The 22,339-nt window shown below is 42.5% G+C and overlaps 1 protein-coding gene across 2 annotated transcripts in view; it reads left to right on the top strand.

Moving 5' to 3' along the window:
* Positions 1–22,339, top strand: part of SUGCT (succinyl-CoA:glutarate-CoA transferase) — a 291,365-nt gene that overhangs the window by 249,758 nt on the left and 19,268 nt on the right. For both annotated transcript variants that reach the window (XM_060280556.1, XM_035129164.2), the window contains exon 13: positions 3,925–3,988. In XM_060280556.1, coding sequence (XP_060136539.1) covers positions 3,925–3,988 — 64 coding nt within the window. The remainder of the gene's footprint in view (positions 1–3,924; positions 3,989–22,339) is intronic.

Raw genomic sequence — 22,339 nt, 5'->3', positions numbered from 1 at the left:
ACAATTAAAAAATGAGGAAAGGGACAGTATCTATGAGTATATCAATAGAAATATATCTGTATGTAGACCAAACAAATTATTTTTTTAAAGCAGAATAAACAATTAGATTGTCCTTATATGGTAGGAAAGGTAGTTATGGAGGGATTTTTATCTTTCAGCAAAGAAACAGTAAGAAGGGTTTTAATGCCAACAATTAGAGTTTCAAGCTAATGTTGTCTTTAAGCAATCTACTGACCTTGCAAATAAACAAACAAACAAAAGCAAACTCAGTCGTTTCCTTTGCATTCAGAAGTTGGACTGATGGACATCTTGGTTTTGTCTTGGGGAGGAGAATAAATTATCGGTTAATGATGAAAGTTTATTTCAAAGCCATACTGAGAGTATCTGGGACAAAATTAAGGGAGAGAAAAATAACAGTGATCTCATTGTGGGAGTTTACTATATATCCCCAAGCCAAACTGAGGACACAGATGAAGCCTTCCTGGAACAGATGACCAAGCATTCAAAAGGAAGTGAGATAGTAGTAATGGGGGATTTCAACTATCCTGATATTTGTTGGATGTCAAACTCAGCCAAGAGCAAAAGGTCGAACAGATTCCTCACTGGCCTTGCAGATAATTTCATTGTCCAGAAAGTGGGAGAAGCAACAAGAGGATCAGCCATTTTAGATCTGATCCTAACCAATAGTGATGACCTGGTTAGTGGGGTAGAAGTGGCAGGATCCAGGGCCGTCTTAAACGCCCCTGCCGCTGTGGTGCACCGGATCTCTCCGGCGCCCTCCCGCCCCGTTTCCCAGCGCGGTGGGTGGGTGGGCGCAGCTGCGCGGCGGACCGGCGGATCGGCCGGCCAGCGGGCGGGCGCAGCTCGCGGCGCCTTTCTGGCGGGCCGGCGCCATGGTGCCCTGCGCCACCGGGGGTCTACCTAGAGCCGGGCCTGGCAGGATCATTAGGTGGGAGTGATCATGCTCTTTTGGAGATTATTATCCAGCGGAAAGGAGCAACCAAGCATACTAAGACTCAAATTCTAGACTTTAAGAAAGCCGACTTAGGGAAAACTTAGGAAAACGCTGGGTGAAATCCATAGACAGAAATACTAAAAGGGAAGGGAGTTCATGATGGTTGGGACTTTGTTAAAAGGGAGATATTAAAAGCACAACTTCAGGCAATACCAATGAGATGGAAACATGGAAGGTGCCTAAAGAAGCCAGGGTGGCTATCTAAAGAACTTTTAACTGAGTTAAGATTTAAAAGGGATATGTATGAAAAATGGAAAAAGGTGTTAAGATGAATTTTAACAGGGAGAAATGTAAAGTACTACACTTGGGCAAAAAAAGAGAGAAAAACACAAATGCAGGATGGGGAAAACCTGGCTTGAGCGCAGTACATGTGAAAAGGATCTAGGAGTCTTGGTAGACCAGAAACTTGGCATGAGTCAACAGTGTGACGCAGCAGCTAAAAACGCCAAGGCAATTCTGGGCTGTATCAATAGGAGTATAGCATCTAGAATAGATCAAGGGAAGTAATAGTACCACTGTATTCCGCTCTGGTCAGACCTACCTGGAGTACTGTGTCCAGTTCTGGGCACCACAGTTCAAGAAGGATGTTGACAAGCTGGAACGTGTCCAGAGGAGGCCGACCAAAATGGTCAAAGGCCTGGAAATGATGCCTTATGAGGAACGGCTCAGGGAGCTGGGCATGTTTAGCCTGGAGAAGAGAATGTTAAGGGGTGAAATGATAGCCATGTTCAAATATATAAAAGGATGTCATATAGAGGAGGGAGAAAGGTTGTTTTCTGCTGTTCCAGAGAAGTGGACACGGAGCAATGGATTCAAACTACAAGATTCCACCTAAATATTAGGAAGAACTTCCTGACAGTAAGAGCTGTTCGACAGTGGAATTTGCTGCCAAGGAGTGTGGTGGAGTCTCTTTCTTTGGAGGTCTTTAAGCAGAGGCTTGACAGGCATCTGTCATGAATGCTTTGATGGTGTTTCCTGCTTGGCAGGGGGTTGGACTGGATGGCCCTTGTGGTCTCTTCCAACTTTTATGATTCTATGATTCTATTTTTCTAACAAGCCACTAAAATTTATGCATGTTAAATTCATGTAGCATATCTGAGTTAAGAATTGGGGAGATTCGCAGCATGGTTCCAAGAGCTTCTCTTGGATCTTTGCAAGACTGAACTGTAGAAAAGTAATACTCTATGCATGGAGAGTCTGTTGTTTCTTTTTAAAAAACAACAACACACACATCACAATAACTACACCCATATTCCAAGACAGGTCTGACACCTATACCCCTTTCTTTATCAGGAGAAAAGATTTGTCTCTTGGCATGTATAACTAGCACATCAGTCCCCTGAATTACTTACTCTGTGGTTGAGATCCAGTGTGCAAATGGAAAATAATTGTGCATGAACACAGAAAGCTGCTGATTTGTCTTCCCAGCTGCAGCTCCTTGCACCTTCTCCAAAGATATTTCTGAAGTCTAGCCTCCCCCCCCCCCACCTCTGCTGCTCAATTGATTTACAGCATGAAAGGCTGCAGCTAGCAGAAGTCAGTAGGATATGCAATGGGTTTGGATGAAACCTGAACTGCAGCAGGTTAATTTAGAGAGATTTAAGGCTTATCTGAAGGAAAGTAGGTGTTCTGCAAAAGAGCCCAAAGTAGTCCTCCTGAAGCGCTAAGTCCAAGACAAGGATGACATATATCTGAATAAATTGATCACGCCACCTCCTGATTCCAACCAGGATATATCTTTACCAGGGCTCTTTCCCCCCTTTACTTTTAGAAACACTGATTTTGGGAAGGGTTGCTGCTATTTGATTAGAAAACAAAAACATAGCCTCAAACTTTTGTTCAGCATCATTTGTTAACTCCTGTACTTGTTTGTTTGGAATTGTGCAGGCTACTTAACCAAGAGGCACCTCTAAGATTTCCCAACAAAAGCCAAGCCAAGCCTTACACAAATGCCCCTGCACCTTATTTGGCAGAATCTATCCCCTCAGAAGGGGCAACTATGGCTGAAAATTTCATTCAATTCTGCTCAAAGAATAAGGGAGGAAAGTTATAGCCGTTACAATTTTTTAAAATAATCAAAATGTAAAGGAAGACTTGATGGAGAAAATAAATAAATAACACCCTACACTTAATTGTTTGAAATCTGGGAGGCATCATCCACTCGGAAATGGCTTCTGTACCTTCGAATTCTATCCAGTTCTGTCAAAAAAGTAAAAAGATAGAAAGGTAAAGTTATAGTCATTTGCTTTCTTGCCAGTGTAACTGAATGGGAAGACATACAAAAGCTCTAATTTTCTAACTTTATTTGTCAAAAACCCCTTACTGAAATCAAGGTATAGTATGTTGCAGCATAAATCCTTCAATCTGAAATAATCTCCCCCCTCCCATTCCGCATATTGGGTTTAATTGTTCTCTGTCATAAAACAAAGTTGAATATTTCAGTGGCAGTAACAGGGATATTGATAGTGCTAGATTTTTCATTCTTCTTTTGCAATAAAGAGTAATTTAAAATATTACAGCAATACAAAACTGAAATGGCAAGCCCCACAACTCCAGTATTTCTCTTTGACAAGTAAAACTACTGCATGAGATTTGTATTTGTTAAATATAATTAATCATATAGCCTACCGAGAGGGAACATGTTCATGTAGCACAGATTCTACATACAGAGGTCTACATACATATTGATCAGATATGACATGTGTATTCAAATATGTGGGTTATAATAACTGAAGCCATCAGCAACAACTGTGACAAGCTGGACAACACAGGGACTTCTAGTACTCCATGCAAAGAGCAAACATGTATTGTCCTTCCTTAATGGGGCTTAATCATGAACCGTACTTTTAGTTGCAGCTTTCTATATCACTGGGCGATGCTTATTGTTATATATTTGCATTTTTTTAAAGGTTCTGCACAATGGACTTGTCATGGAGATGGATCATCCAACAGTAGGGAAGATAGCTGTTCCAGGTAGGCATATTTCCTTCATTCTTTGTTTTCTTGATGGAAGCCAGCTCCAGGGACTATTGACCTGAAGCAGGATTATATCTGAGCTAAGGCTGGGCAATATATTGATATATCATCCCAAACCGGTTAGAAGTCCATATGATGATATTGGTTTCATAATTTTTGACATGGCAATATATTATGAATCATGATGTGTGTGTGCGCGCTCATGCTATGCCGAAATCACGATGTATGAAAAGTTTTGAAGCCAGCCAATGCCTCTAAAGGGCTCCATCCTTATTTCAGACATTGTGATATATAGGTATATCACAATGTTTAGCTGGCGATATATCGCAGTATTGAAAACCAGATATCACCCAGCCCTATTCTGGGCTGCTGTAAGGGAGCTACAGTTTTCAAAGCTTGATTTCTCTTTTTCACTCAGTGCTTCATGCACATGATACCAAACACCGGATTAAATTGTGACACTAAAGAGAGCCAGTGTGGGGTAGTGGTTAAGAGTGGTAGAATCTGGGGAACCGGGTTCGCGTCTCAGCTCCTCCACATGCAGCTGCTGGGTGATCTTGGTCTAGTCACACTTCTCTGAAGTCTCTCAGCCTCACTCACCTCACAGAGTGTTTGTTGTGGGAGAGGAAGGGAAAGGAGATTGTTAGCCGCTTTGAGACTCCTTTGGGTAGTGATAAAGCGGGATATCAAATCCAAACTCTTCTTCTTCTACTACTAAAAGGAACCCCGCTTTACATCCCAAATGTGAGTTGCTCCTGTACCATGGGAGATCAGCATGGTGTGAACCAGTGAAGCCAATCTGGTCTTCTGCTGGTGTGTTTGAACTGTGGCCAACCTCCCTGCTGTCTCATTGCTCGCTCTCCTGCTAAACAGCAGTGGCTCACCTGTTGGGAGGTCAAGTAAATGCCTCCACTCCATCCGCTTCTGCCTACTACGTAGGCAGATAAACACCTTCCGATTTCTTGGTTGGGTCTTGTATGTCTGAGTATTTCTGCTAGCTGAATGGGCATTAGATTGTCATAAGACCACCAGTGAATTGCATATGTACTGCAATATCAATTAATATTGGTTACTTTCCCTGTTAGATTCTCAAGAAGGCAAGCATGCATAAGCTGTTGCCTGGGGTGGTGTGTGTTACACCAGCCTAGATCATTTCCTAAGGACCAGGGTCCAGGTGTTTCTGAATGATGCTAGAGCTATGAAAGGTTGTTCCATTGTTGTGGTACAGTCTCCAGCTATGTTTCTCCTTTGTGCATTCGTTGTCCTGACTTGACGCATACAGTGGAACAACATGGACCACGTTGGCTGAAATAACTGGGCCTTTATTGGGCAAAATAATTGACATTGTGCCTCAAAGATAGTGCATATTCTAGAACTCTTCCAGTAATCTATCTTCCCCAGGAAGTAGGCTGCTGTAGCTGAAACCTCCAGAAAACCATTAAGGGCATCCCAACAGATGTGGCACTTTGTGTCTAGGCTGCCTTTCCTGTGAACGCGTGGCATTCCTCTCATCCTGTGACCAAGTCTCTCTGATTCCCAGGGAAAGGCAAGGCAAGGAGGCCTTCCCGTTTAACTTTTGCTTTATGAAAAGGCTCCCTTGAACAAAGTATGGGGACCCCTATCTTGAAAAAAAATCTTAGCGTAAGTTTGATGAAATGTTTGTGCTTTGTTTTTATGAATGTTTCTGTTAAACCATCTACGAATGGCAATCCTCAAACCACTTATTCCACAGTAGTCCCTTTGAAGTTAATTGCTTACCCTGGAGTCAGTTGGGCTAATCTGGAAAAAAAAGCAGTGTATATGTGCACATCTGTGTTTGCTTTAGGTTTACCTTGAGACGTACATAAATTGTGAACTTATGTGTTTGAAAGAAATGGAAAAATATGGCTGAACGACAGAAGGATGGTATTTTTCCTAGTGATATGATTCCTAGTGATTATTTTTCATTCTCAAAAATAAGGTGGGGCTTTTTCTTGTTATTTTGGCACTGTCACTTCTCAAGTTAAAAGTAAGCATGCTGTGTGGAGCTGGAATGAGACAAATAATGTTTCCTTTCTTCAAATAGTTTTAGTCTCATAATCAAGATGTGCTCAACCAGGTGAAGCATATTGAGGGCATACAGGAAGGAAAGAGAGAGGGAGAAGGCGCAGCATCAAAATGGGGTTGTGCCAAGAGAGATTAAAAATCAAATCTTTGCCTTTTAATCCATTGAGGGAGGCAGCACACTGTGCTTGTGCTTCAGTGGAAATGTAATTAATCAAAAATACGATTTTAATTGGCTAACATCCAGGTTAGATTACTGCAGTGTAGGATACATGGGGCTGCCTTTGAAGATTAACTAAAAACTTTCAGAATGCAGCAATCAGACTATTGACCATAATTGCTTTTTGTTGCTATAATATATTGGCTTCATGTGTGTTTCCAGACATTACTCAAGCTGCTGAGTTTAACTAATAAAGTCTTCTCCTGTTGGGGACCAGGGTTTCAGAGGGAGCACCTACTTCCTGATGACCATACCTGTTTATTAAGAGCAAGTTCCCTCCAAGAGGGTCAGCAGGGAGTGGCTGAGAAGTGGGTGCTGGTGCTGTCCCTGAATTTGGTTGTCTGCTGCCCACTTTGCAGGGTCAAAGCCATTGTATCTGTCTGGTTTAATGAACAATATTTTCCGTGTGATTCTTGACAGTAAGCTTGATGCTGCGTACCTTTTTGCACTTACTTGGGAATAAGCCCTTTGGAGCTCTGTGGGAGTTGCTACCAAGTAGAAATGTGCCAGATTGTGCTGTAAAACACTTAATCTGTGGCAACAAATAAGGGGATTTGAACATTTCTATCAACAATTTTGAAAGTTGCCATTTTGGCTTGCGAAGAAACAAACTAGAACCTGAAATTCAATTCTTTTAGAAGAAAATATTGGGAAGAAATACCTTGCAGATGGCAACAAGAAAAGTACATAAACTTTTCATGTTGTGTGCAGCCCACAATCTATCTTTTGGAAAGAAAATACTCCTCAAGGGACAAGGTTAAACTGCAAGGAGAGGGAAGGGATGAAAAGGAATGTTCTAATGGCTGTCAACAGAGGTAGGAAGAACAGGCAGTAATGTGAGTTTACCCAAACCTTAGCTAACTTAAACTTGATTAAAACTCAAAATCCGTGACAGTGCTTTGAAATTAAAAAAAATCATCTTATCCTCTGATAATTTCCCATTTAGAGGAGCCTCTGTAAATGGCTCCTTGCATTGAAACAGATCGTTAAATGGTTCTTTTAGACAGTTGTACTGGAGAAGCCCCCGTGTTTTCTTTTGTAACTTGGGGCGAATATGCCTAAATAACATGCACTAGTATAGCCATGTCCTGATGGTATAAAGTACAGAAATAGTTCACTTAGTGTTATCAGCAACCCTTTAAGAGAATTTTCCATTTACACATTCCTGTGCCATTTGATGAAGCCCATGTCTACAAACTTACTGGCAGCCGCCAAATCCAGAGGGACTGATACTTTGCATGTGCTTCATTTGCCAACCTACAATGCTAAATCTGGATATAAACCCCATAGTGCTATGCATAGGGAGCTGATTTGCTCTCCAAACTTGCTTCATTTCAGATGGTGCTTTTGGGGGAGCCAGAAAATGGGTTGTAACAAATTTTCCAGACAGCTGGAAAAGGAACGACCTTTTCTCTATGGAATTATGTTGTTCTTTTGCCATTAGCATAGCATAAAGGCACCGTTCCCCTTAGATCAGGAATAGAGAGCATTTTTACTCAGCATGTGTTTCGTAATCCCAGTGATGGGACTGAACAGGAAGAGTAGTTTTTCGCAGAGATATCCCAGAGTATCAGGGCAGGAGGTGTTTATGTCCTGGGCAGCAAAAGAGCTTCAAGGGCTCATCATCTCATGTCCAGCTGCCATTTTGAGATAAGGGTGGTGCTGAAGGAAGGCTCACATTTAGCAGGATTTTTCCTGTCTAGGCTCATTATTTGCCTGTTTCTACCACAATGTGGGGACACAAGGAGGTTGATAACAACCACAACTTGTTGAACTGCGTCAGAGGGGTTCTGGGAGATTAAGGATGAGAGCAGCCGAGTAGCCACAGAAGTGGGCCTAGTAAAACTCAGATATTCAAATGGAGTCTGAATTGTAGCATCCCTTTTCCCTTGGGATTTCTTACGTAACTTCAATGATCATCTCTTTGTCTAACTGAACCTCTTCATGGGGAGCAAGAGAGATCATTTCTACCATCCTTCTCTTTTGTTGGTGTTAATCAGAATACATGATGCTCTAGCATCCAGGCAAGACTGTTCAGCAGCCCCCAACACACATTAATTGGATTAATATTGGATTAATTTGCATTTATACCTGTCAGTCATTTTGCCGCACCTGTCTACATCTTTGTATCTACAGCATCTGACCATCACTGCCAGGAGTAGCCCACACACTGCTCTCCAGATGTTGTTGGACTACAACTCCTGCCATCCCTCACCATTGGCCAGGCTGGTGCTGCTGCTCGGAGTTTGAAATCCAACATCTGCAGGGCACCATGTTGGTCTACACACACACACACACACACACACACACACACACACACACACAGCGGAGAGAGAGAGAGAGAGAGAGAGAGAGAGAGAGAGAGAGAGAGAGAGAGAGATGGTGATAATATTGATACACTTTGTAGGATTTCATGAGACATCTAGTTATGAAGAGTCATTAACATTGCATTTCAATGATGGCCGGCAGTGGCTCGTGTTGTTCTTAGCAGTCACATTAAACTCTAGAAAGAGAAAATAGACTGGGAAATGGTGGCCAGGCTTTTATTGGATAGAATGTAATGGATATACACAATAAAACATAATGTTAGCTATAGGCCTCTTTTATCAGGCTGTTAGCAAATGCGGTGGGGGGCAGAGTGAAAGGGGGGGGAGCTAGATATATGGATGACGACTAGATATATGGACAGAGACAAATGTTACTTGAAAAATGTTGCCTTCCATTGAGGGATTTTGCAGGAAATTAAGGAAGTCTGCACTACAAGACATTGTTTCCTGCAGCTAGGAGATCTCACACAATAGGAACAACAACAACAGAATTTGTGGGTTGGGGGGGATATATTCCTTTCCATTTGCAGGGAGCACCTCTGCCTGAACTTCTGATCCTGTCTGCTTCTCATCACACATTCCTTTTTTTTGTGCATAGCTGATGTTGCTTGAGAAATTTTAATTTCGCTTCACTATTTATGGCACATTGGAGACAAACAGCCTCACCCGCATTACCATTACTTCATTCGTCTTTTTTAGTCATCAGTGCTGACTGCTTATGTCTTTTACATTCACAGGGCTGATTTCAATTTTAAGGAATTCAGTGCCTTTTCAGGAACTCCACAGAAATGATGCATGTCAACTCATTTGGCAGTGCTCTCAAAGCTGGGAGGGAGGGGTGGTGGGGAGAGAAACTTTAATAAATATGTAATAAGGTGACTGACAGTGATTAGTGATCATAGATCCCAAAAAGAGAGGAGAGGGGAGAGAGGAAGACAAAGGCTAAATTGCTGAAAGGTTTTGTTTTTAACTTGCTGTTTTAAGCAGGGCTTCTGTCTTATGCAAATAAATTTTTTATAGCTGCTTATAGTTTTATTTGGGACCCAGGTGGCGCTGTGGTTAAACCACTGAGCCTAGGGCTTGCTGATCAGAAGGTCGGCGGTTCGAATCCCTGTGACGGGGTGAGCTCCCGTTGCTTGGTCCCAGCTCCTGCCAACCTAGCAGTTCGAAAGCACATCAAAATGCAAGTAGATAAATAGGAACCGCTACAGCGGGAAGGTAAATGGCGTTTCCATATGCTGCTCTGGTTTGCCAGAAGCGGCTTTGTCATGCTGGCCACATGACCTGGAAGCTGTCTTCGGACAAACGCCGGCTCCCTCGGCCAATAATGCGAGATGAGCGCACAACCCCAGAGTCGGTCACGACTGGACCTAATGGTCAGGGGTCCCTTTACCTTTACCTTATAGTTTTATTTAGTTGAGAATTAGAACGAAAGGGTAAAAGATGAGCAAACCTTTTAAAACTTGTAATCTTTTAGCTTAGACCACGGCAGGATCTTTTTCTTTAACAAAAACGTGCAATCAATACAATAATTCCCTGGAAATGGTACCAGTTTAGATGCAATGCTAAACCATGGCAGGTCTGAAAAGGAGATAGGAAGCATCCACTTCCTGCTTTTAACTACCTATGGTTTATCATTATATCCAGAAACATCAGCTTCAACAGCATATAGACCATATCTTTCACTGGGCGTGGGAGAGAGGGCTGGGCTCAACCTCCCAAGAAGGTGATCAGGACTGTTGCAACTTTCAGGAACTAGCCATTTTGTGAGGTTTCCCGTTGAGGGCTGGGAACTATTCACTCTCTCTACCACTGCATGTTCCTACCATGCGCAGCAGCTATTTTGGTACAGGATTTCTGACCCAATAAGGAAATGCACACTTAGGAGCCAGCTTCCATGAGGCTGCTGCTTTCTGTGGTTTGGGGGCAAGGGAAGGAAATTCTCAGAATGCTCCTCACACAAATTCAATTTAATTCAAATGGGACTAGAAGGCGACAAGACTTCAGTGGAATGTGGACTCTGATTTCTTAGATTTATGAAATAATTATTATTTTACTTCTAATCTTACCAATTGCCTTGAGTCACAACAAGGCTTACCAGATGTTTTAAAACTTTGTTGTGTTGCTGTTGTTCATTTAGTCAAACGGCAGTGTGGGGATGCAGTCCCTCAAACAACACAGGAAGTCAAGTGTCTCCTAGGGGGGTTAGAAAAGAAATGCCATTGGGGTGTGTTTTCTCTCCCAGTGTGTCTCTCTCGCGTGTGTTCCTTCATTTCTCCCAAGGGAAAAATTTGTGTGCTTTAGGTTGCAATCCTATACCAATTCACCCAGGAGTAAATCAGTGGGGTGGACTTCTGCATAGACATTATAGGGTTTCATTGACAGATGCAGACAGTTCACACATCTCTGTGCTAGAAGGTGTGTGGACTCAGGTTAGAGTTTTTTTAACAGGCATGGGAAATGCTTGGTACATTTCTCAGGTGCTTCCAGAAAAGAGCTTATTGTGGAGTCAGTGCTGGTCATACGCACAAGTTTTCTGTACACAAGTATCCACATGATGTTGTTGTCATCATGTGACAACATACCCTCCATATTTCCTCTTGCCACAGTAAATCTGATGAATAAAAAAAACCCATTAGATACCTGCTGTCAATGTTAAGTGTGGAAGCTCATTAGCACGCTTTTTGGTGGGCAGTTTGTTGTAAGTGTGGTAACATTTTGGTGTGTCACCTGAGCACAACTAGCCATGTTATTAACTGCAGCCCAAGTGACACAGGTGTGCTTTTTCTCACCAATTGCCACATTCTACCCAGTGAGGAAGAGCTGTTTTCTCAAGAAGATCCACACAGTACATATCAGGAATTACCAAGGAGACTACCGGTAGTTGCAGTGCATACATCAATTCTAGATTCAGGTAGGTAGCCATGTTGGTCTGACACAGTCGAAATAAATATATATATATATATAAAATTGTCCAGTAGCACCTTAGAGACCAACTAAGTTTGTTCTGGGTATAAGCAGGGACACTTACCGGTAGTTGGTCTCTAAGGTGCTACTTCACAATTTTTAAATTTATTTCGAGTGCATACATAAAGTTCACGAGAGAGGGGGGGGGTTCTACAAGTCCTCTTTATCATCATTGGGCAGGCCTTAGATCAGGCATCCCCAAACTTTGACCCTCCATATGTTTTGGACTATAATTCCCATCATCCCTGACCACTGGTCCTCTTAGCTAGGGATCATGGGAGTTGTAGGCCAAAACATCTGGAGGGCCGCAGTTTGGGGGTGCCTGCCTTAGTTGGATAAATATGACTCTCCTGCAAGACCACAGTATTGATGGTATTATGGGTATGCATACATTTGTTTCTAGAGCTAAATCTCAACTGAAGGGATGTTTTCTTACTAATTTCTGCAAACGGTATAAATTGTATGTGTTCTTCTGTGGTGTCTGTGTATACATATGCATATACTGTACACACACAGAGTAATTCACCTTCAGACATGATTTTATCTCAAAAAGCAAATTCCTTCAACTCTTGAATGGCAACATTTATTTTTCTCCATCAACCATGTGTTTCTGCCTGTTTTTGTTTTAACTATATTGGTTTAGATTGTACTATCAACATTTCCTAGGGTGCCAATTAGCAAAGAAGAGCTGTTTTTACTTCATTGTGTTTTAAATCTTAATAAAACCAAGGAAGCTGAGTTTGTTTGACAGATCTTCCTGCTGAGAAATATGCCCACCAAAGATGACATGTTCAATGGGAATGTTTATTCATAGGAATCCAATTATTTCAGGAGTAAACATTTTTAATAGGCCTGCACCTTTATCCCAAACATTTGTACTGGTGTTGCTGTCTGCAGTGTTAATCACTGACATTGTGTAATCCTGTTGAGTTTTATTGTTATCGTGTGTGTGTTTTTTTCAACCATGTGTATATGGTGCAGTCCAGTCCAGCTATCCTGTGCATAAACAAACAAAAGAGCAATCCTTGTTTCATCACGATCGCCTGCCACCCTGACATATCATTCCACGTGATGCTCTGACATCATCGGCCATTGCATCTCATCCTAGATCTTAACTTTGACTGTTTCTGTGTTCCTAAAGTTTCACCAAGCACTTTCCTCTTCTTCCTTGTGACAAACTCAGCCAGGTGCTTAGCTGGTCCTTGGTGGGCTGTTGTAAAACATGCAAGTGGGGCCCCGTGTGCATTGTAAAATAACCAAATTACTTCAACACACATACATTTCAAGTATCGTTATGATCTTTCATAATTAGTGAGTAGGAAAAATGTTTTCCACTGCCTGCAGTGAAGCTCCATACCATTAAAATTAAGAACATGTTTTCAATATTTAGATAATTTCACTTAAGTGTTAAAGGCACTGGAGGTTGACTAGATGCATTCTTTCAAGCACTCCCCACATATTTCTTCCAATGGAGACCAGCACAAACCCGTCCCCTAAGAACAGGAACGAGGCATGGAAATTTAACAGTTCCCGGATCTTCGTGTATTTGCAAAATGTTGCACAGGCTTTTATTTTGATTCCCCCCCTTCCCCCCCTTTATTCACATTAAAAGCTGGACTTTTAAAAGAAGTGTAAGAACTCAAAGATAATCAGAGCCTGTACCATTCATTGGTTTTTAATAAAGATGGAACACAAATAGTGCAATCCAACCAGACCAGACCCACCCACCTCCAAAACCCAATGTCAGCAACAACATGTTGTCAGAATCCCATCCACCTCAGACTCAAGGGATACCTCTGAGGAAAAGGCATGGAATTATGTGTAGTACAGCTGAGGGACCTCGAAAACCCCACAAAACTCCCTGAAGTGCCTTGGCTCAGGAAACCCCTCCCAATGACACATCCAACCACAGCCCAAGCCCTGCCTTGATCCCCAGTTCTCCTTCTTCATCACCCAAACCTCAAAAGCGAAGCTTGCAACAGACCTGGTGGAAAGACCAGAGTTATAGCAGGAGTCAAAGCATGCACTGGAGGAGGGAGAAGACTCGGCTGGGAAGAGTGACCCATCAGATGACCAGAAAATGGAGGAGCTGGTAGGATTATGCACCTCTCAGATGCTTCTGGACTCTTTTTGCTACTTTAACAGCTCCTTACTGTGCTCCTTAGTGTCCACATCACTTATTCACCTCCAGAAATCCCTGGCTCAGCTCCCGTTCTCACTCCAGTACCAGTGACAACACCTTGACTAGGTCCTGGCTTTAAGGACAGACAATCAAACAAAATGAGTCTCATCCAAAACTGCATTTCTTGCTCACTCACTTGCTATGTGATGAAAATACAGTGGAACCTTGGTTTATGAACACCTCGGTTTACGAATTTTCGGTTTACGAACGCTGCGGACCCATCTGGAACGGATTAATTCACTTCCCATTACTTTCAATGGGAAAGTTCGCTTCAGTTTATGAACGCTTCAGTTTATGAACAGACTTCCAGAACCAATTACACCCATGCTTCGGGTTAAGTACGCTTCAGGTTGAGTACTCCGTGGACCCGTCTGGAACGGATTAATCCACTTTCCATTACTTTCAATGGGAAAGTTCGCTTCAGTTTATGAATGCTTCAGTTTATGAACAGACTTCTGGAACCAATTGTGTTCATAAACTGAGGTACCACTGTACTTGTCATTTATATAACAATCTTTGATTGCTTTAACCTTCTTTGTACACTTTAACCCTTACAAAATAGGTCAGTGTTGTTTTCCCTTTAGTGGTGGGGGATGGGCTGAAGTGGGAAGAATAGTGACTTGCCTTAAGTCCAGGCATAGGCAAACTTGGCCCTCCAGAATGTTTTGGGACTACAACTCCCATTATCCCTAGCTAACAGGACCAGTGCTCAGGGATGATGGGGGCTGTAGTCCCAAAACATCTGGAGGGCCACGTTTGCCTATGCCTGCTCAAGTCCCATTGTGAGTCCGTGACTGCGGTGAGTTTTGGAGGGGGAATTCTCTGGCTCACACACTTAACAGCAAAAGTGCATCAGTTGATGGCAAGCTGCATGCAAGGAAAACACTGGCCCAGTTGGGACATATACTTGGAGATGGTTTAGTGCTATATGAATAAGCCTGCTTGGTCCTCAAGGTCAAGTACTCTTCCCTCATTCTCGTCCTCTGATCTGTTTCATCTCTTTGCAGGAGCCCATTGTCATTTGAAAAAGAGAAAAATTGGGCAAACCTATAATTGGAGGGATGGGGGGGACTATCTGAAGCAGCAGGTCTTTAAATACCAGTTGCTGGGAAAGACAAGTAAGGAGAGTGCTGTTACACTCAGGTCCCATTATGGACTTCCCCTGGGCACCTGGTTGGTCACCATGAAAATAAGGTGCTGGACTAGATGACCTTTGACCTTTGTGTAGCTTGGTTCTTACTATGAGGGCCACATCTGTGGATCCAAAGTAGGCCTGTCTTTCACAGCATCTGACCATGATGCCGGGCCAAAGCAAACAAGATGAATTTTAACAAGGAGAAATGAAAGGCACAAATACAGGATGGGTGACACCTGGCTTGAGAGCAGTACATGTGAAAAGGATCTAGGAGTCTTGGTAGATCACAAATTTGACATGAGTCAACAGTGTGACGCAGCAGCTAAAAAAGCCAATGCAATTCTGGGCTGCATCAATAGGAGTATAGCATCTAGATCAAGGGAAGTAATAGTACCACTGGATTCTGCTCTGGTCAGACCTCACCTGCAGTACTGTGTCCAGTTCTGGGCACCACAGTTCAAGGAGGATACTGAAAAGCTGGGACGTGTCCAGAGGAGGGCAACCGAAATGGTCAAAGGCCTGGAAACAATGCCTTATGAGGAACGGCTTAGGGAGCTGGGTATGTTTAGCCTGGAGAAGAGAAGGTTAAGGGGTGATATGATAGCCATGTTCAACTATATGAAAGGATGTCATATGGAGGAGGGAGAAAGATTGTTTTCTGCTGCTCCAGAGAAGAGGACACGGAGCAATGGATTCAAACTTCAAGAAAGAAGATTCCACCTAAACATTAGGAAGAACTTCCTGACAGTAAGAGCTGTTCGGCAGTGGAATTTGTTGCCAAGGAGTGTGGTGGAGTCTCCTTCTTTGGAGGTCTTTAAGCAGAGGCTTGACAGGCATATGTCAAGAATGCTTTGATGGTGTTTCCTGCTTGGCAGGGGGTTGGACTGGATGGCCCTTGTGGTCTCTTCCAACTCCATGATTCTATGAGGGCCATGACCCTCTTGGGAGAGGCCATGTGGGGCCTGTCTCAGAGCTCTGACTTAGTAGTGGTACTACTGGTTCTGACTTAACAATACTTGAGGAATTTTATCTTCATGAATTCTAAAACGAGCGGCTTGATAGAAACGTCCCAGGCTAATGTGTGGATTGGAAGTTCATACTTCCTGAATGTTCTGGTGCAGTTTTGGCTACATACTATGACATGTATAAAAATGTGTGTTTTGAGAGAAAGTCATTAAATATACATATTTAAATGGAAAATCTTGTGCAGAGTTCGCTTCCTTAAAAAATAATAATAGCAGATTAGTACAGCAGTGGAGTGAAACAAGCTAAGAGTTGAATACATGCAACAGTAATACTGTAGACTGATTCATCAATCCGAACTCTTGACTTACATTCATGGGATAAATAAATGTATCTGTTTTTATTGACAGGGGCCCTAGTGGAATTTTGTAGCCATTCTGTGTTAAGTAGTTGCACATATTAGATAACCTGCCCACACCCACCATGGTCCCATTTGGACTCAATAAGTTTGCAAAAGGAGGGAATCTGGCCAGCATTCAAGATTCTGTGTTTGTGGCCACTGTGGGGAACATAGAAGGTAAGGATGAGGCATAGGATTTAATAGTGGCAATATATTTACTTTTGCTACTTTCCTAGCTTGCTAGTCAAAGTTTAGTGGTGCAATCCCTGAAAGAGAATTTTTACTTCCTGGCTTTCATTTGCTCCACAAATCAAAGTCCCCATAAACTCTGCTGTAGGATCTGTTCATTCCCTGTTTTTATACCTGCAAATGTTTTTAGTTTAGCAGGCAGATCTTGGGTGCCCCTTTTCCTTAGGATTCTCTGACAGCGATCATTCAAGTTATTTGCTTTGTCACTGACCCTCCATTTCTACTGTTTCTATAGGATTTTAGAGATCAAGGACCTGCAAGATAAAGAATGGTTCTGGTCTACAGCATAAAAGTAGTGAGCTTGGCAATTAAGAATGGAGTAATGTCTATTTTGTATTGAAATGCTGTTTTAAATTAACCAATCACACAATCGCAGTCAGTCGGTTATATTTAATACCACAGTTATTTCTGGGTAGACAGATATAATTTGTGTACTATTCAAACAGCCTTTGAAAGACTTATGAGTTTTGATTATGTGCTGGCTTATTCTCCAGGCTCAGATTTCCAATCTTTTCTAAATACAGCAACTGTGAAATGTAATGACTGAGGCATGTTGGCATAAAACACAGATTTGTCCTAAACTTCCTGATATAATGGATATAGCCTGCTTGCCAGCTGTGTTCTCCCACTTTGTAACGTTTAGCTTGAATAAAAAAATAAATAATAATAAAAAATACTAATTTGGAGCAGGTACTAGCTTTATATTGATATAGTCAGTGCAATAACAAGGTGCAATAACTTAAGGTTATTTCCAGGCCCCTTTCACTTCACTGTTGCGCAGTAACAGTGCAATTGAACCAAGTTATTTTGAGATAGTTAAGAACATGTTAAATTTCTCATTGACACCAGTGGGATTTATATGTGCTTAACTTTGGCTGGACTGTGCTATGAATGTGCGGCTATGAATCTTCTGCAAGGATTCAAAGATCTTCCCTTAGCGTTAGACTTGCATTTCCCTAGTATTCACACTACATAAGTTTTGTTGTGTTGAAATTTTGAACCTTCCTTCTTTAGTGCAATTGGTGCAGATATGATGTGCGGAGGAATGCAGTCACTCAGTTATCAATATATTCTTTATATTCAGCTGTTACTTATGGAGGCAGAATAGGACCATCCAAACATGAGAGAGAGATAATAGCCATCTAGTTTCAGGGTGCAGGGGGGAGACCCAAATGTTTGCAAATATTTAGGGAAAACCCCTATTGGGGTGGGGGGACACCACAATAACCCAATGAAATCTTGAGTGTGCTTAATGTCCACAGAATGCTGACTGGCTGTAGTGGGCTGAGTGTGGAGGAACAGAAAATCAGGGAGTAGATGAATGGAGTGGAATGGAATGGAATGGAATAGAGTCTCTGCAATCTTAAACAGGGAGCTGAGTTGGCTGATAAGATTTTGCCTGTGTCTCCAAGATGCACTATTAGATGCTGCATACAGACCCAGACACAGGTGGCGCTGTGGTTAAACCACTGAGCCTAGGGCTTGCTGATCAGAAGGTTGGCGGTTCGAATCCCTGTGACGGGGTGAGCTCCCGTTGCTTGGTCCTAGCTCCTGCCAACCTAGCAGTTCAAAAGCACGTCAAAATGCAAATAGATAAATAGGAACCGCTACAGCGGGAAGGTAAACGGTGTTTCCGTGTGCTGCTCTGGTTCGCCAGAAGTGGCTTTGTCATGCTGGCCACATGACCTGGAAGCTATACACCGGCTCCCTCGGCCAATAATGCGAGATGAGCGCGCAACCCCAGAGTCGGTCACGACTGAACCTAATGGTCAGGGGTCCCTTTACCTTTTACAGACCCAGCCTACTCTCTCCCACTTGCTTGCTCTTCAAAAGGTGGGTTAACGCGTGTCTAACTGCGCACCTTGGACCTGTGCTATAAACTCCTGAACTGTTAAATCTGTTACCTGATCTAAGCTACGTGGTGATTTTTGGACTAAAGCCTCCAGAAATAATTTGAGTTGAGAATGTGAGTCCAGGTGATTTGAGTGAAATCAAGTGATACAGACAGCACTCTGAGAAGCAAAGATCCACAGAACACCCACTCTGATTTTGTTAAAAAGTAGACATGTTGGGTGACTGCTACTGACAGGGTGCAGTCATTTGGGAGCCGTGGACCTGCGCCCCCTCACCTGACCCTAGCAGCTCACTCTTGGTTGTGACCCTTTAAAAACGTGGGAAAACATTTTGGAGACTGAACCTTCCCAAAGTGATATAAAGTGAAACTGATTAAGTGGCATCTGTGGACTTTCCTTGAAACCTTAACTGGTTCTCACATGCATCAAACCTGGCTTGATTTCTTTCTGTTTGATTATGATACCCTTGATGACAAGCAGTTGAGTGTGTGATGTTACCATTGAAGAGCATGGCAAAATTTGAGGTGAAATTCAGATTTTATCCGTGGTAGTATATCTGTGACGGTCAGTTTATTTGCGTTAGGGATGAATGGAATTTTCTTGTTCTCTGTCTTTATTATTCAGTGGGTGTGCTCTGCCTTCTAACTAAACTCTGGTTTAACTAGGGTGATGCCTAAAATTAATTCTGGAACTGAAGCATGTATAATTTGCCAAAATGTTCCACCCTCCAGTGTTAACAATGAACATAAAAAATGAGTTCTGTTTTGTTGATAATGCATTGTATAATACCATACAAAAAGTATCTTAATCCTTGCGAGAACAGAGGGGAGTCGCAGCCCTTGGACTTTTTTCAGAGCAGGAGTGATAATGCCATTTGCCAGAACACTAGTGGAATTAATGGACCCTCCTTCCTCTGGTAAGTAAACCAGGTGATGAGGAGGCATTTAAGCTTGTGACTGATTAGCCTAGAGAAAACTGATGCATGAGGAAAATAGCAAGGCGGAGGCTTGCTACTTTACTTCCTTTTCTTTAACAAAACGAGTTGTTTAAATGCTGACACTTCTTCATAGGACTGTTTGCATTTCAGCTGGCCAAAGATCTTTTGTTAAAGTTCAGTGTGTTTTACGAGTTGAACCTATGCAGAAGTACACACAACAAAGTTTAATGGAATTTACTCAAGAAGCTGTGTACAGGATTATGGTCATGCTGTTCCTAATAAATTAGGTATGATACTAAGTATTGCAGCACTTTGGGGGGGGGGTAGTTTATAATAATGGATCAACACAGCTGCCTGTGTTTTTGGATTCTCCTTAGGGACATGGAGAAGGGGGTCGTGATGAGCTTCTGCATTTCAACATTTGCCACAACTGTAAATGTCACATCACATCCATATGGCTATTTTTCCTGATTTTTTTAAAAAATCAGTAGAGATATACTACACACCAGTAATGAGTGGGGGATTTTTTTCAGAATAAACTGAAGAATACAAAAGTCAAAAGTTGCTGCAGTAACCTGCAATCAACAGTACTCTATAGAAAATTCAGAAAGAAAGAAAAAATAAAACAGAGGATTCCTACTACATTGGTTCAACTTAAAAAACAAGACCAGTTAACTTGGAACGCCAAAATCTTTTTTTGGTACAAGTGGAGCCAACAACAAAATTTTGCAGTGTGGAATGCACGCTGTTCAGGATTCCAGTCCCTTCCCCTGAGTTTCCCCTTCCCAACTTCTGCAAAACTTGGGGCTTCCTCAAGGCTTCTGATGCCTGCATGGGTGGTGCAGTTCTAACTACAAAAGCAATGGCACTCTTAGCTCAAACTTCAGAAATGTAAGAAATGATGTAAATTAACAGATTTATGTGCTCTAATACACTCTTTAGAATATATAGCAGGTAGAATGCATTTTCCTTTCTTTGTGCTCCCAAGGTTTAAAAAAACTCTAGATGATTCCCACAAGTGCAGATGGCAACATTTATATTCCTGAGCAGCCCCTCTCCATGTCATTTGGGTTCCAGAATTCAGCCTGCAACACCCTTCCGCTGGACAATCTGTTTGGCTCTCCAGGTGTCCCCACATGCTGTTGAAATGAGGGTAGTGTAGATTCTCCAATTGACAATACCACAACTGTGCGTTGACAAGCAAGGTGGGATTCATGATAGATCCCTTGAGGAAGATTAGAGCATATCCTTTCACAGTACCGGTAATACCTCACAAGGTGGATGGGGACTTTTCTGTTTATCTGTGTTCAGCTCACACACCTACAGGATTGCTTTGGAATGCACTCCCTGGTATTAAACGCACAGTATATATTTTTACCTTATGCATTTGGTACATTAAGTACAATGTAGGAGTAATCTGAATTTCCCAGGACATTTACAGGGACACAGGTGGCACTATGGGTTAAACCACAGAGCCTAGGGCTTGACGATCAGAAGGTCAGCTGTTCGAATCCCCACGATGGGGTCAGCTCCCGTTGTTCGGTCCCAGCTCCTGCCCACTTAGCAGTTCGAAAGCACGTCAAAGTGCAAGTAGATAAATAGGTACCGCTCCGGCAGGAAGGTTAAACGGCGTTTCCGTGTGCTGCTCTGGTTCGCCAGAAGCAGCTTTGTCATGCTGGCCACATGACTCGGAAGCTATACGCCGGCTCGCTCGGCCAATAAAGCGAGATGAGTGCCGCAACCTCAGAGTCGTCCACAACTGGACCTAATGGTCAGGGGTCCCTTTACCTTTACTTTAAAGTGGGAATGTGAAATAGAGACACATTTAGACTGTGCAAAGGATGTCTGAAAGGGCAATGACTGTAGACAGGAAAAGGGAACTGTGCAAACAAATTAAAAATGGTACTAAACGTGACAGTGGTTGACTGACCTTTTTAATGTCTGCATTTAATTTGTGTAGCAGTTTGACATACTCTTAGCTAAAACCAGCTATCGCAGAACAGAAAGTCTTACCCATATTATCATATTGGCTGATTTAAAAAAGATGCCAGAACACATAGGCAGAGCTGCACTGTTCTCTTGGAAGGATGGGAAGTTTATTGAAGCTGCCCTGTGGATATCTCCTGTAGAGCTTTTAGAACTCTTGTATGCCACTTGATCTTTATCAATTTGGGAAGTGTATCTTATGGATACTGAAGGTAGGATGGTGAAATTATATGCGACCTGGGATAGGGCCACTCCTGGCTTCTTCCAACAAAAAAAGGGAATTGGCTTTGGACTTAAAACCACCTTCATTTTCCTTAAGGGGTTATATTTGAGAATTTACACGTGGTGCACACTTCAAGAAATGAATGTTGACTATTCCCAGTTGCCCATAACTAATAATTGCCCTGCTATAACAGGAAGATAAGCATATTTAGGTCCCAAGTGATTGTTTAATGTGCCTATTAATCATCTCTAAGTGTAGGAGAAGAGATGAAGAGAGAGAACTGAGGCTGTCACAGAGCCTAGAACAGGCAGGGGTGCAGAAATTGGGGCCTTCCAGCTGTTTTTTTGACTCCAACTCCAATCAGTTTTAGGCTGCATGGCCTATGGTCAGGGGTGCTTAGAGTTGTGGTCCAACAATATCTGGATAACCACAGGTTCCTCATTCCTGGCCTAAAACTATCCTTAGGTAGAGAGAGAATACCATTGAGAGGGCTGATATTCCAACCTGAGTAGGGCACAGAGAGCAGAGGTTCCTGGCCTTGACCTCCCTCAGATCTTGTAGCCACAACCTCCAAGGCCTTTAGCTGGGGCGCAAATAGCCTTTATAGGTAACAATTGAGTTTCAGCTTTCCTGGATCATCCCTTCCCCTTGAACTTTCTACAATCTGTTGTAAAGTGAATATGGGATGCTAGCTTGGTAGCAAGTTGCCTGCTACCCCACACAAGGACTACAGTCATACCTCGGTTTAAGTACGCCTCGGTTTGAGTATTTTCAGTTTAAGTGCTCCGCGGACCTGTCTGGAACGGATTAATCCACTTTCCATTACTTTCAATGGGAAAGTTCGCTTCAGGTTAAGTACGCTT

Source organism: Zootoca vivipara, chromosome 12 (genome assembly GCF_963506605.1).
Source record: "Zootoca vivipara chromosome 12, rZooViv1.1, whole genome shotgun sequence".
Taxonomy (NCBI): Eukaryota; Metazoa; Chordata; class Lepidosauria; order Squamata; family Lacertidae; genus Zootoca; species Zootoca vivipara.
Note: the sequence above shows the minus strand (reverse complement) of the source record. Positions and strands in the feature narration are given on the sequence as shown.